Source organism: Channa argus, chromosome 4 (genome assembly GCF_033026475.1).
Source record: "Channa argus isolate prfri chromosome 4, Channa argus male v1.0, whole genome shotgun sequence".
In the NCBI taxonomy this organism is placed as follows: domain Eukaryota; kingdom Metazoa; phylum Chordata; class Actinopteri; order Anabantiformes; family Channidae; genus Channa; species Channa argus.
The window spans coordinates 24,186,732-24,202,500 of record NC_090200.1 but is presented as its reverse complement, the minus strand read 5'-3'; the positions used below and the strand labels follow the sequence as shown (position 1 = coordinate 24,202,500).

The 15,769-nt window shown below is 38.1% G+C and overlaps 1 protein-coding gene across 5 annotated transcripts in view; it reads left to right on the top strand.

Moving 5' to 3' along the window:
* Positions 1 to 14,692, top strand: part of cbfb (core-binding factor subunit beta) — a 32,758-nt gene extending 18,066 nt beyond the window's left edge. For 2 of the 5 annotated variants that reach the window (XM_067501375.1, XM_067501379.1), the window contains exons 4-6: positions 2,799 to 2,915; positions 3,129 to 3,224; positions 10,569 to 14,692. In XM_067501375.1, coding sequence (XP_067357476.1) covers positions 2,799 to 2,915; positions 3,129 to 3,224; positions 10,569 to 10,640 — 285 coding nt within the window. In that variant the 3' untranslated portion in view covers positions 10,641 to 14,692. Of the gene's footprint in view, positions 1 to 2,798; positions 2,916 to 3,128; positions 3,225 to 4,579; positions 4,642 to 10,568 lie in introns of all 5 variants that reach the window. The other 3 variants (XM_067501378.1, XM_067501377.1, XM_067501376.1) reach the window with 3 other exon arrangements.
* The last annotated feature ends 1,077 nt before the right edge of the window (positions 14,693 to 15,769 follow it).

The following is a 15,769-nucleotide window of genomic DNA, read 5'->3' as shown; positions in this document are numbered from 1 at the left end:
CACAACCTTAAAAAGACGTGTAGATGCACACGTTTCCACTAAATGAAGCTTTCTTTTAAGAGCACTATGCAGCCTCACAGATGTGGAAGTCATCTCTCTCTCTCTCTCTCTCTCTCTCTCTCTCTCTCTGTCTCTCTCTTACACACACACACACAGCAAAACATTCACTCGAATAAACACCAAAACCCACAGTCTCTTGGGGTGCGGTCTCCCCTGCAACCCCGGTGCACTGTGGGTAGCTGTGGTAAAAGAGGTCCCTGTGAAAGGCTGTCCCAAAATAGCCTGAGTAAAAATGCAGGAACGTGGCACTTGCCCAGTATCACACAGAAAAATACAGTCTGTATGTGTGCGGGGGGTGGGGGTTGATTTTGTTAATTTATTCTATATTTCTATATTTACACTTGTTTTATTGGATAAAAATACCACTTTAATAGTTCTAGCCTGTTTGTTTCACTGCCTCTCTCTTTCTATTGTCTCTTTCTAATTAAGATCAGTGGATGATAGACAACAGCAAACCAAATTTTACCTTCACATTTAGTATTTTAGGCTTGATTTACTACTTCAATGTGTTTATTTTGTTACATGGTTCTGAAAGTAACAGTACAGATTACAGAGCCTAAACATTGTTTGGTTTGGAGCACTTCTTTTTTTCATTAAAATGCAATTATATACATTTTTTTCACTCTGGTACTGTTTTATTGATTGTGATAAAGTTCTAAGAGAATGTAGCAAGTCTAAAGGCACAGGCCACGTGAAAAATCTAAATTCACATGAGGGTTTTAAACTACCAAAGTGAGTCATTGGGCCTTTTCAAGTAGAAGTAAATTTCACTTTCACTTCTCAGCTTTCTATGGGAAGACATGTTTTACCTACAAGCATGTTACGTAAAGCTGTTCTAATTGAAATTAATATTTTTTCTTGTTTATCTCAGTTGGTAAGGCAGTCGTCCACAGACCACAGGTTCAGTGGTCAGATCCCCTCTCCTGGCTATATGTCGAAGTGTTTCTGGGCAAGACACTAAGAGCCCTTTCCCATCCCCAGTTATGCAGTGCCGGTCCCAGCCCGGTAGAAACTGTGCCAAATCAACAATGATCCGCTGTGGCGACCCTGAACTCACGGGATAAGCTAAAAGGACAAACAAATGCTTCTCTTCTTTTAGTGTCTTTCAGCAAATTGTTCAAATCTTTGTCATACTCACCAAAAAGTAGTTTGTGAGCATGATACAGCATTGGAGAATAATTTTAATGATTTTCTTAATTGGTCAAGGTGTCAACAGTCACAATACCGACATAATTTTTGATTGTGGGATCAAATGTTTGTCTTTTGTAAGGTACTGCTTGGGTTTTTTAAAAGTGCAGACTTGTGGAGGCCCCTGATTATGGGATTTAATTTGACATACCTGTTGGCGATCATCTGATAGACACTCGTTGCTGAAGAGACAAAGACACTGAGTCATGAAGCTTTGAGACATTTGTGTAATGAAAAAGCTAAAATGCTTGTACTTTTCCTTGCTGGTGCTGAGCTGTAACTTTTAAATAAATGCAAAGGAGAAATCCATGGATTTGGATGTGTAACATGTGCCCTGACTCTGTAGAGTGTGATGTCTTCTACCGCTGTCCAAAAACTGTTTAAAACACATAATTTCTATCAGAAATCTTGTTTACTATAAATATTGATGTTCAACTGATGTGAGTATTTCCACCAGATATGTCCCCCATGTGGAGTGGACCTAGGCAAGGATCATAACTTTTACTATAAAGAAACATTTGTCCTTTCTCGCTGTCACCAAAACAAATTATTTTTTATTGACAAATGATGTGAATCAGTATAGTCCACCATGCTGTCTTCAAATGCACACATACCCTCACCATGTGAAAATACAAACAGATTACAGATACAAACACACTGACATACATGGTGATTACATTGCTGAACTCGTGGCACAGAGCCATAGACATGTAATATAAGCAGACTGTCTGTATTGACAGTCTGACTGAGCTTATGAATGCTTCTCAGTGTAGATGAGGAACAGAAATGGGTTAATAAAATATCAATGGGAACTTCTAGTGCCTCTATTTTTACCACTGTATACCACAGCAGTCATTCACAGACAAAACGGTTGCGACACAAGGTCAAACAAGAGAGGTTGAGAGCTAATGTTGTTCTGTGCTTTTTATTTCCTATCATGCTTAACTGGAGACACATGAGAACAAGAGGAACATCACATTTGTTTTCAATACTGGTAGCTATTGGGATAAAAGACCATAGGGTTATATTTTAGCTACCAGTGTGTGAACAAGGCCATTGAAAAAGACCTAGGCCCTGGGCAGTGATTATAAAAATCAACATGTGCACAGACAGACTTGAACCTGTGTGTGTGTGTGTGTAGGCGTGCGTGCGTGTCTGTGTGTGTGTGTGTGTGTGTGTGTGTGACTTAGTGATAACAGTAGCAGCCTAATACAGCTGAAAAGTTTGTAAAAATTTAAATTCTTAAATCACAATCCATGAGTGGTAGAATAATAAAAAGCTCTGTTTGGGAGATAGAGGTCTCCGTTTCCTTCTTCCACTCTAACTGCTATGAAGTAGGAAAAACCACTAGCTACGTCAGAACTTATCCAGTACAACTGAGGCTAATGGAACATCACAAATAATTACAACAAGTAGTCTTTTGTTTTTGCACACATTCAATGAAATGCTGAACTTTGGCTTATTTTAACATCTCTAGAGATGCATTCATATTGTGGAAATGACAAAAAAAAAAATGCTGCCAGTATTAATCAATGTAAGTCTTTTTCCAGGTGTATTTAAAGGCTCCTATGATCTTAAATGGGGTGTGTGTGATCTGGAGAGGCTGGATCGACCTACAGAGGCTGGATGGGATGGGATACCTAGAGTATGATGAAGAGAGGGCACAGGTAATACATGTCTGCTCACAGGTTGATGTAAAAAAAAAAAAAGAAAAAGTCTATATCCTGTTGTGCTCTTTCCTACACTCTTTATCTGTCTTGTTTTGAGGGGAAAAAGTCTTTGACTTTTGATGTCCTAACTATTTCTGTCATAGCCTAGGGGTTTCTCTATAATGGAAGAAACAGAAAACTAAACACATCCCACTGTTTGTGTGTATGTAGCATGAGGATGCTTTGGCCCAGGCAGCATTTGAAGAGGCTCGACGCAGAACCAGAGACTTTGAAGACAGAGACCGATCACACAGAGAGGATCTAGAGGTGAGAGGGTCTGCCATCTTAAATACAAGTGGACAGACTGTTATTGGACATTGTAGCTCTAATTGTAAAATTGCTAGGCTGCATAGAGTTTCTCTGTCCTTGCCAAGCTAGCCTAGGTTATATGAACTCAGATTCTCCTGCAGGAAACCAAACTGTAAATTCTGTAAATTGTGGTGTACAGATTGATAATGAGATTCACACCCACACTTGTAACTTAACACAGTACTAAAAAGTACCTCTGACTACAATCATCAGCATTGATGGCTGTAGTCATATGGTTGTATCTGTAAATGAAAACTAAAGCATTATTCTGAAAATGCATGACTTATTTATGCCCCCCAGATCTCAGCAGATCTCAGTGAATAATAACAAAGACATCCTATGATCTTTAATGGGATGTCTGGTCACATGAAAGGTCAATGTTCCCAACCTATTTTTGTCACAAACAAATGCCTGTGAGCATTAGGCAGACTGCAGTGAACAAGTGAAGTGGGATTTAGAGTTTATTTGCTGGCTTTGCAAGACTACATTCAACTGGAAAAATGATAATAATATTTTTACTTACACATCTTGCTCATTTTCCTGCTTTCCTTCATAAAATGATTGGTCTCTCCAGTATGTCAGTTGCTGTCTGATGAACTATTCATCAGACAGCAATTATTCATCAGCTGATCTTTATCTGCCTCCAGTCTTTAACTTTTTTAGGAAAAAAAAAAAATGCTCTTAATTTGAATCTACACTTATACTCTAATTGTGTCATATAGAAGATATATTGGTTGAGAGTTCAAAAACTTATTCTAAAGCCACAGATTCTTATTTCCAGTAGGATTTTCTTTGCTTAGCGCTTGGGGTGGCTTAGGGTTGTGTGATGTGTGGTTGTGTGCTTTAATTATTTTTTTGTTATTTGAATAGAATTTCTACAGTTTGAATCTTAGGTTAAGTGCATGATCAGTTTGACAATAAATCTAATCTGATAATTGATTTGATTTGATATTATTGAACTATTGAATGACTGATTCAGTTTTGTCAGGTGTCCCAAAAGCCTCAGAAGGGAAAGTAGTTTATTGACTTTGTACAAATAGGTGAAATTGTAAAATTCAAGTTTCAGAAATGTACATTGCCTAGATATGTTGAACTATCATCATGTACAACTTTGTGCTGTTTGAAGTGTCTTAATTTGTACAGGAATCCAGATTCACAAATTCATACACTGTAGGTTTAAAATTTATAATTGTCCCAAATGCAATAACTTTAACTAAGATAAACTCACTTTCCCAGCAAGGCTTTAGGGATATCAGTGGCATCCTTCATAAGATGACACCTACCAATGAACCCCAAATTGTTTATTCTTTTAGGACCCTGTGGTTTCTAAAATCTGGGACTGATGACACACAGACAGCCAGCAGAAAAGAACAGGGTCTGTGTCCTTCATTTCTCACCATCTATCACACTGTCATGCACTAAACCACCCTGTGTGTGTGCATGTGTGTGTGGGTGTTTGTGTGTGCATGTGTGTGTTCATCTACGTGTTTATGTGAATTCTTGAATTTATTCAGTATTTTTTGTGTGTGTGCCTATTTTCAGCTGTGTGTATGTACGTGTGTGTGTATGTGGGTGGGTGGGTGTGCGCGCGCACGTGTGTGTGCATAAATATGCATGCACTTGAATTTTGTATCTATAATATTTGCTTCTGCTTGTTTTCTGCAAATGAGGCATAATAGAAAAAGCTAAATGTCACCATTTCATACTGTAGCTAGTTTACAGAAAGACACAAACACACACACACCAAGAAAGATGGACCATCTTTTCAGCAAATGGTCTTACAGAAATTAGAGTGTGAAAGAAAAGCAGCGACTCAGAAAACAGATATGAGAGTAGAAAATACAGGGAAGAAAGAAAAGAAAGAGAGGCATATATTGAAAGTCATCTTTCATCGGACTGATCTCATGTTTCTTCCCTGAGGCACTCAAAGAAAAATAAACCCTTTTTTTGTCTGCAGCTGAATCAATATAAGTACCATAACTGTCTCCCTGTGCAGTGTGTGTGTAAATGTGTAAAAAGGTATTAGATTTAGTAACAAAAATGGAAATTATGTACCAGTTAGTAGTATATGTCCCAGCCATTTCTTCTTACTGAATTGTACCTCCCTTTTTTCCAGCACCAAGGGCCTTATCACTTTACAAGACAAAATGATTAAACGTTTTTCAGCTTAAACTGTTAAAGCCCACAGTAAAGTAATAGCAGTTTATGTGAAGGTCAAGTAATCAGAACACATAACTATTTCAGCAAATGTGTGTATTTGTTTTCTTGAAGTTCAATATCACTCTAATGTCTGTGTGTTAAGTATGAAGCTGGAGCCTTTATGGTAGCTTAAAATCCACCTAACCTCTAAAGATCACCAGTTATCGTGCTGTTGAATTTGTTCAAATCTTGCACCAACATAAGGCTTAAAGAGTTCGTAGTTACAGTAGTCTCATTGGACATGTGCGGAGAAAAGAACCCTCCAAATGTTTGTTTAGTGTAGTACACTGGTAGCCTGTATAGAAAACTTGATTATTTAGATTTGGCCTACTCTTTACTTAGCATAGTTTACATTGAATTACTATTTCAAAAAAACAAAAACAGTAAGTTCCTTAAAATATACTGTGTGTATTTCAAACACATTAATTTGATTTGTTTGTTAAAATCATACAAAAACTAGTTGCCCTTAAAATATCATTTATGCATCTGCACAGCTAATGTTTCAACTGTACCCTGGCAGTAGGTTTGTGTTCATGGGTTTGTCTTGAGCTCACATTAGCTCCGAACTCACCAGAAAGCTCTTCTGATCTCTTTATGTCCTGGAAGTGTACATACATGTGGTTTGCATGTTGTTAAATCTTGCAACATTTTCATTTCCTACGGCTGCATCTTCATCTCACTTTGTGGCAGGCAATTTTACGTCTAATTCTCCCAATTGTTTGTTCTTTATATGCTGGTGCACTGCCTCTAAAAGTCACCGAACTTTATGTCTGAACAGTTAGAAAGCAGAGCAGTGTAACTGTTCATTGACTTTTATTGAGCTTTACAGGTCTTTATCTGCCTCCAGTCTTTATGCTAAGCTAACAGGCTGCCGGCTCTAGCATCAGACTAAACAGACAGATTTCTAAGGGATATTGATCTTCTCTGTTGGCAAGAAGGTTGTAAGCAGCAATTTAAAAGCAATGATTCAGTGTCCCCACAATTTGATGGATACTAGCCATAATCAGTAAAGTGAAATTTTAATTAATCAGTGTCAATAAAGTAGCTCTTCTTATTTTATATCAGGAATAAGATATGGAATATCCCTTTCAAAACTCTGCCGCTCACCTAGATGCATATAAATGAGGGGCAGCTGTAGATCAGTTGGTAAGGCAGTCATCCATGGACCAAAGTGTCAGTCGTTCAAACGTCACTCCCGCCTACATGTCGAAGTGTCCTTGGGCAAGACACTGAACCCCAAGTTGCTTCCAGTGGGTCAGGTGAGCACCTTGCATGGCAGCCACCGCCATTGGTGTGTAAGTGTGTGTTTGGATGGGTGAATGGGAAACATCATTGTAGAGAGCTTTGGATAAAAGCGTTATATAAGTGGCCATTTACCAAATATTTGTGACTGTGAGCCTGTCATAAGCCATTTCCTTGTTTAACAAGTTTGAAACATATGCCGTGTTAGAATTCCTCTTTTAAAACGTTGGAATTTTAAACTCGCAACCTCTCACAGTGTATAGACATATTTTGAAGCTTTAAAGGCTTGAATATATTTTGTTACCTGTTCATCGTTTACCTGTGCAGTTTAGTAATGTAGAAAGATTAGTGGGTTAATAGTCTAATGTTGAAGAATGTGGATTAAGTTACTTAAAGCTTCTTTTAATTCTGAATTAAAATGTGCCTTTTGTCTTGCACATGATTAGACAAGTTGCAGAACATACTTCACAACACAGTGTCCATATGAACAAAAGGTTTAAGTGTTAGGATTGATAAAAACAGCAGTCACAGCAAGGTCTCATAAATCTGCTCTAAGTTGTTTGGGTGTGACTGACGAGCAGTGCTGAATAGCTGCACAGATTCAGCCTCTGCATTTCTGTGGTCAGAACTCCACCTCTCCTTCTCTCTCTGTCCTTCTCTGCAACTCTGGTTAACTGGTGATTTAGTTATCTCTCTGCCTGTCTATACAGCGTGCCATTCAAAGACACAGTTAAGTTATTGTTCTGTTCATCAGAAGAATACTTATGATATTTAGACTGAAAGGGCCGCCATCTTAAAGTGAAACATTCTGTCACAATCTGAGTTTCAGAACATTTCAGAAACCTAATTTAAATTGTAAACCTCTCACTGAATGAGTATTTCTACATTATCAACACAAATTACGTTTTTTTAAATGCTGTTGGGGAAAATCCTGTCTTTCCAACTTCAATTTCATCTTAAACTGAAGCTTTTACTGGGTTGAGTAAATTTCATTACAGTAAAGCTCAGCGAAAAAGCACTGACATGTTTTTTTCTTTGGGTGCTCACTGAATAAAAAGCTTTTCCCCATCCACAATTCCTGAAACTTTGTCCTTTTGGCAGATACAACATTTTTCATCCAAAATCAGTGATATTCCAGTCATTTAAGTTCAAAGGTACCTATCAGAATGATGGATGGAGCAGCAATAGATTGAAAAGAAATGTGCCTTTTAACTCCAACACACACACATACAAACACTCACACAGTTCTCCAAGTGCTCAGCAGAAAGGGATTTGGTGGTGAATGATGAGCTGGCACTGAAAGCATTAATATATCATTAGTATCGATCGTCATCAGACCTCCCAGCTTCACACACACACATATTCATAGACACATTCAGACACTGTACAGGCACATGTGCATGTGCACAAACTCGCACATGCAGCAAATCTGCTGCAAGTTCATCACCTCATCACCATACACACACACACACACACACACACAAACACACAAACAAACACATACACACACACTACCCTCTCTAGTACTGAGTTGTGGTTAAGCAGCCTATAGTGGCCCATCAGACCTCCATCTGTGTGTGGATCAATACAGAAAGCTCTCCTCGTGCCCTTGTGATTAGCAAAGATCACTCGCTTCCGAAAAGACAAATGCTAAACTACTGGCAGCCGTGCTGCAGCAGCAACATCGCTGAGGGAAAACAGAGTTCTTCTTTTTAAGTTGGATTATATTTCAATTATGTCCATCATTTATGTTTATTTAAAATTTATTTGAAATCTCATATTAGAGTTTGCTAAATGTTAGACTGATTGTTGTAGATTTTGTCCCCCATGCCTTAGGAAGAGTTGTCTTCAGACAGTGTGAACAGAATACAAGATTACCAAAGCATTCTTCATTGCACAGGTGGACGTATGTGACCTGACACACACTGAAACAGAGAGGGTGCTGTATTGAACAGTTAGCGTTCATTCATTCATTCCCTGTGACTCCACTTTGATCTGCAATCAAGTTGTTCTACGTGAGCCACACATGAATATTTGATGGCAGCAGTTTTGATAAAATAACAGAGAGCTTTCCCCGGGAGACAGACAGAAGGTGGAGTCAGTCTGGCTGTGAGGAGTCAAAATGGTAGCATGACATACTGTATGTGTGTGCATGTGACTATGTGTATGTTTCTGTTATGGTGAGTCACTGAGATGAGACAAACTAGATTCCAGTTGACCTAAGCAACCCCTTTACTATCTCTGTCTGCATTTCTGTCTGCCCTGCTCTCCGCCTCACCTCTCTCCCCGCACATTCTCATGTCCCTCCCCTTCTCCCTCTCACCTGACCTCGCTAAATTCCCTCAGCTATCACTTAGCCTGAGTGTAAACATGTAACCACTTTTTTTTTACAACAGCAGCAAGTCATTTCAGGGGCACACAAAATCCCACACACATACACTACACCCAGTCATGAAATATATTTAAAAGTCTTGTCACGCTGATGGCTTATGACCTAATGATTCACTTTGTGTGTGTGTGTGTGTGTGTGTGTGTGTGTGTGTGTGTTTGTGCATGCATGTGTGTGTGTGTGTGTGATTTTCTGTGTCAGACTGTCTCTAACTCTGCCTATCTGTCTGCCAGCTACCTTGACTAAAATATCAACATTAGGAAAGTGTATAAACAGCAGCACTGAGCCTTGTAATGATAAAGCTCTCTGGCTTCCTCTAGTGACACTTTGGAAAAGTGCAGCTTCATTTTTTTTGGTTTTTAATTAGTCTCGCATCCGCTTGCAGTAGTTCATTTTACCTAGTGCTATTCTTACATGTGGTTCTCTTTGGTTACTATATGTTAAAAAAAAACTGTGGAAAAGTATGAAAGGAATGACTGTACTGATTTTGAACTTGCTTCTTTTGGTTCTAGTTTGAGTAGTACATATACATAAATGCCATTAAACTCACCTATGACTTCACTATCTCTAGCTGAAAAATGCCTCCAGATGACATCACTTGAAAGGAACCTTGAGTTCAGATTATGTCATCTCGTTTCTCATACTATGGAGGTTGTAATCATGGTCAACCTGCTTTTCCAGAGCTCCACCAGATGCCATCATCTGAACTCCTAATGAAGAAACTCCTCCAACTGATGTCACCTGGAGTAGTTTTTCAGCTAGGAGCAGAGAAGTATTTTAATGTAGGGAAGTCAGAGGGAAGTTTAAACTAAAGCCATAGAAAGCAAGTTGAAAATTGGTGAAGTCACCCTTTAAATGTTAATGTGGTAAATGTTTTTTGGATATATACTGTATATATTTTTTAAATATATACTGTATATATTTTTTAAATATATACAGTATAGTATAGTTCTATACTTTTTATTAACATGTACAAATTAATGGAGAACTGAAGGGGTCTATCAGACCCACAGCGGAGGAGCCCGAGAGGTCAAGGAGCCCATGAGCCAGAGTCTTTGAAGTTCCTGTTCACATTTTTTGTTTGAAATAGCTCAGGTTAAAGACACAAAATGACCACAAGGAAATACACAACAACAACCTAAAACTATCCCAAAGAGCCTCAAAATCACCAAGAATAGACACAAAACAGACACTTCATACAGGTTTTATTACTTTTGTTAGTTTTAAGTTATTTCAGAGAAAACTGCAGGCTTTTTTGGTGAATGGTACCAACACCTTGTTAAGGCTTGAAAAATTGTACTTAATGTATCGTGTCTTTTTCTCCAACTTCTTTCTTGCTGTCCTTCACAACTCCCTTTTCTTATCTTCTCATCTATATGATACTTGCTCTTCTTTCCACATCTCTTGTTATCAATCCCCCCCCACCCCCAACCTCTATCGTCTTTCATACTTCCATCCCTGTCTCTCCCCAGTCCAGACGACAGCAGGACCCCAGCCCTGGCTCAAACATGGCCAACGCTGATGTGGAACACAAGATGCGCTAAGGACAAGTGGAAAGAGGAAGAGAAGAAAACCAGGGCTGGCAGACGATTCACTTTCAATCCAATCAACTGAAAAAACTCAACCAAAAATGCAGCTGTTGGCTACAATTGTTCACCATTATTTCTTACAGGGCTGATAATATCATTTTCACTTGCCAAACACTTTTTAAATATTTGAATGTAGAAAAATATATACTTTCTGAGTTGATTGAATTGAAAGTACCTAAGGGCCCTCAAAAAGAAGGATGAAAAGACTCAATGAAACCACAGACCTGGAAAAAGAGTAGTTGATTATATTTAATGAGGAAGGAACATGAGCAATTAATTAGCATTACATTGCAAATGTGACACATTTTGAGTTGAAGTTGTTTCTTAACTCAAATGTGTGTTTTAGATACAGAATATAAAAATCAAGCCATTAGAAAGTTTTTATGTTTTTAAGGTCTAAAAAGGTTTATTAATAGGTGTAGTTTCACCTACCACAAATATATTAAATAGAGGGTTTGTAAAGGGGTATAGATGTTAGGCAGTATAGGCAGTGGTGGAAGAAAGAGAGATTTGTTTGGCTCAGGGTCACGGTCAGGGCTTGTCGGTCAGGATTACCAGTCAAGCATGCATCAAATGGGAGGTGTTGACAGTTTGTAAAAAAAAAAAAAGATTCAGCATTGTTCAGTGTTGTGCAACACTTCACATTTGTAAACATGCCTGTGTTACACCCCCACTAGAACTAGCTCACTTCCTAAAACCTGCTGTTTTCTGAGACCAAAGTTCACTTTGCTGGAAAGGGGAGAGGGCAGGGAGGGAGGATGGGATTCAAAGAATGGGAAACTGACATGTATTTGTTTTTTAAACAGGCAGGTGAGAGCATCCAAAGAGCATTCTGCCAGGTTTCAGAATTAAGAACAGTTTGCTCTAATATAAAATTCATTAACTCTTTAAAATATCACCATGGTGACAATGGATTCACAGGTTATGTAGCAACGGCCTCAAAGCAGCATGGTTAACAAAGAAAATTGCTAGAAACTTGGCTGTCTTTGGCTCTGGAAGCAATCTGGGAAATAATAGGGTGTTTATTTGGGAAGGTTGGGAAGGGGACAGGGTCAATTCAGAGGTCCTTTGTCTTATGAGGGGTTTTGCACTATGTAAAACAATACAGTGGGGCCGATGTAGCTCAGTTGGTACGGCAGTAATCCACGGGTAAGTGGTTCGACTCCTGCTCCTTCCTGGCTATGTGTCGAAGTGTCCTTGGGCAAGACACTGAACCCCAAGTTGCTCCCAGTAGGTCAGGTGAGCACCTTGCATGGCACCCACCGTTATCGGTGTGTGAATGTGTGTGTGAATGGGTGAATGAGAGGCAGCATTCTAAAGCGCTTTGCATAAAGCACTATAGAAGTAGACCATTTACAATCAGTCTTGTTCCCCACATTGATTTTCTTTAAATGCATGAACCCAAACATAGGTCTAACTATGTTCCCTATGCAGCCTATTTTGTTACAGCTCTTTGAGAGGAATAACTTGGTGATTGGAGGCTACAGTATGTCATTATGAAGCTAAATTGAGGTCAAGCAAAGTTTCATGTTTGACTTTATGTCAGGCCAGGCAGGCTGAGCACCTCTGGGTGGCTAATGTGTCACCTGTGATAAGCTCAAGTGCTGCTTCAGTGTGATGGTGAGCCAAAAACAATAATGGATTTTCATTCTCCTGGGATCATCATAAAAGCCCTGCAGTAATTATAACATAGCACTGCTGTCCAGTGGAAACATGTTTTCAAATCTTTGAAGAATTTACTTCATGACTAAATAAACTAAAATCCCTCAGCATTTTTAAAAAAATGCTTTGCCAAAAACTAATGAGCTATTGAAAAAGAATGACAGGTAACATACTATAAAATGCAAGTTAATAATCAATGATTATAAGCCGAAACACTACTACTATGAAAAAGTGGGAATGTGTTTAATGACAACACTTCAACAGCTCAGAACAGTCTATGGTACATCTATTGATCCATCAATCACCCAGATCTTCCTCATCAAAAAAAGATGTAAAAGACGAAATGCAGTCTGAATTCTATTCCCTGTCCTGTTACAGCACTAGCTTGATAAAAATGTTTTGTTATTTGATCGTTTTGTTTGTGTGAAAGTCATGATGTTTACTTTTTGTAATACTTCTCACCTCTGTATATGTATTCATTTTTGTTCATCTTACAGCTTTGTTATCAACTAGTGGCAATGTAGGTTATTTTATGTCAAGTTGAGATTTGGGAGTTTTAAGGACTTTTTGTTGCTTTTGTTTTTCATGTGTTCTTTTTATTATTATTTTTTTAAATCCACTTCCTGGGTTAAATACATTGAATGTGGATTGACTCATGACCTGTTCTTAGGAGACATAAATGTTTTTATATTGTGCATTAGACATTCATTTCATTTCACAGTGTGTTTTACATTTAACGGTTTTATTATAATTATTATAACCAAAAAAATTTTTTTCATTGATGCTTCTCTTTCTTCTCAGTCTGAATTATTAAGAATTGTAATCAGCTTTACATGGACTAAGAAAACCAATGACAATGACACATGAGATGAGGTTACCATTTCATAAGACATTGAAAAATGCATAAAATTAAAACTGCAAAGTGTAAATTTCAGAGAAAACTCAAACTGCATGATAAACTAGATGGCAGGGGCGTAGACAGGATATGTTACTTGTAAAGAAAAAGAAAAACCTCTAAAGGAAACTGTTTAAACTGCCGTGGTAGCAAAAAGTGTAACGTTTCACAGCTTCACAAGCAAGAACTCAGAAGGCCAAATCATTAACCTCAGGACATAAAAAATGCAGGATTTCCTTTGTGATATACAGTATGTTTAATTAGGTTGACCTAAGGAGAGGAATTTAACTTTCCCATTGGAAGCTTTGATTCATTCTTTTGATCAAAGATTTGGAGAACTGGGCAGAAAAGCCACAATACCACAAAATCAGCTGGCCCTGTGATTCTCCATTCAGTTAGTTCAAGGATAAGAAAAGTGAGAAAACTCTCGTTCTGTCGGAGGCCACCTTCTGCACAATATGGGGTGGCTTTTGTGATTAAGCTGAGTTGGATATTGTCATGTTGAAAGGTCCAGCAGATGAGATGCAGCAGTGAGGTGGCATTAAAGGGTTTAACTGAGGATGTGAATGGGTGGAAGGATGGAGGCCATCATTGTCCATGGACAAAATGGCTGGTGGCCCAAGATAATTCTCAGGTCATGTTAGTTAAAAATGTTGCAGGTTCATGTGAATGGTGTGTTTGATTAATTGAGTAGTAATGCAGATTGGGGAGCTTTGAATCTTTAATTCAGACAGTGTAGACATTTGGTTACCAGTATTAAGATAATGGGAAAATAAATTGGATATGAACCAGTACAGTAGTGTGAGAGGCAAATAGTTAGGTGGACCTTGGGATGTGTTTTGGGAAATCTGCAAGTTGAGTTAATTGAGTTAAAAGTGTTAAATGCTCACTTTCCCATTAAAATGTGTTGTTTTAAGACCACTAGTTGGTGGCTTCAAAGAATTTGTCATGTCTACAGAAACTGGCAAAACTCTATTGTGGGACCTTTTTATGCATTCAAATAATGTAAATGGTGCTCAAGGGAAGGTGATCTTAAAAGGCAAAATAGATCGAATTCTGTGATAAAGTAATGACTGTACCCCCCCAGTCCGACTGTTTCATTATGCCAATATTTAGATGTTTGCCCATGTATAGGTGATTTGCCATCCTCAGTTTTCTTAATGCAGGCATTAAGGCAAAATATAACACCAACACATTTCTCTTTTTTTTATCCTTCTTATTTGTTTAAGTTATTTATACTTTGGTTATTATTTAGAGATCCAAGAACTCTGTGATAGTTAGTGGTATGTACACACTCTCCAAGTGTCTAAGTTTCTCTTTCTTCCATGTGCGGCTTTTCTTTCCTTCTGTTTTAGGGCTGTGCTTGTCCTCTTTGGAGGAATTTGAAATATGAGATAATTCAGTTAAATACTGTTGAATGTTTTTCATAATAAACATGCATAAAGTCTTCTGTTTGTTTCAGTTCTTTACAGTGGAACAGGTACTTCACAGTTGCAACCACACAAGTGTTTTTACTTTGCCTGATTACAGACTGGGCTTAACCGGCATTTAGCTCACGCTTCAATTTGGTTTGTTTATCCTGTTAGAATGGGACTACTTATGGTTTTATAATATGTGGACTTTAATAACATGCTCATCTGCAATGTGAGCACTCTAATCAGCCAGAATAAATGAAAACACCTGTGTAAGTGTGCTGGACCTTAAATAATCACAGCTGTTTTCACAGTTTTGATTGTTACAGAAGAACAATCCCCGTTGCTGCTGATACCACATACAGCTGTTTCTAGTAAATACCACTATGATTATGAACCAGCCTTAAATAACACCCTGAAACTGTCATTGTTCATTTTATTGTATACATTTGACCTTTTCCTACTATAATAAGTCAAACTATAATGTGAAAAGGGTCCCTTTGAAAACAACTATCATTTCTATTTTAATTATATTTTGGCCTGTTTCAATGAACAAAATCGGTATAACAATTTATTCAAACACTGATAACTAAATTACAAACCACTAATTCAAAGCTGTTATGAGTGTATTCTATTTCGCCATTTGTAATGCCACAAGTGCCACTGTTGAAATCCTATGTACCACCACTGTGTAAGAGTGTTGGCAGAAATCTCTGAGTATCCACATGGTCTGACATCACTAAAGGTAAGAGAGAAAAAATTTCCGTGTTCTGTGTCTTACAGGACAATGTTTATGCTGGGGATAAACAGAATAACTGCACCAATAACAAGATAAAATAAAAAGAACAGAGCCCAACTACTCTTCAGGCTGCAATGGAGGACGATATTAAAAATATGATTGGAAAAGAAGGGAAAGAGGTCAGCAAAAAATAGATGAGTAGTGGCAAGAGAATAGCCAGTTCAAGAAGCAGCTAAAAACAAAAGGTGATTAGAATGGTCACAAAGATGAATAAAGATGACAGCTCACACATAAGTCGAGCATCGAAAATGACTCTTTCTCAGTGGGAAGAAATTAGAGAGAGTCTAGAGGGGGTGGGGGGTATTCAAATTCAAAA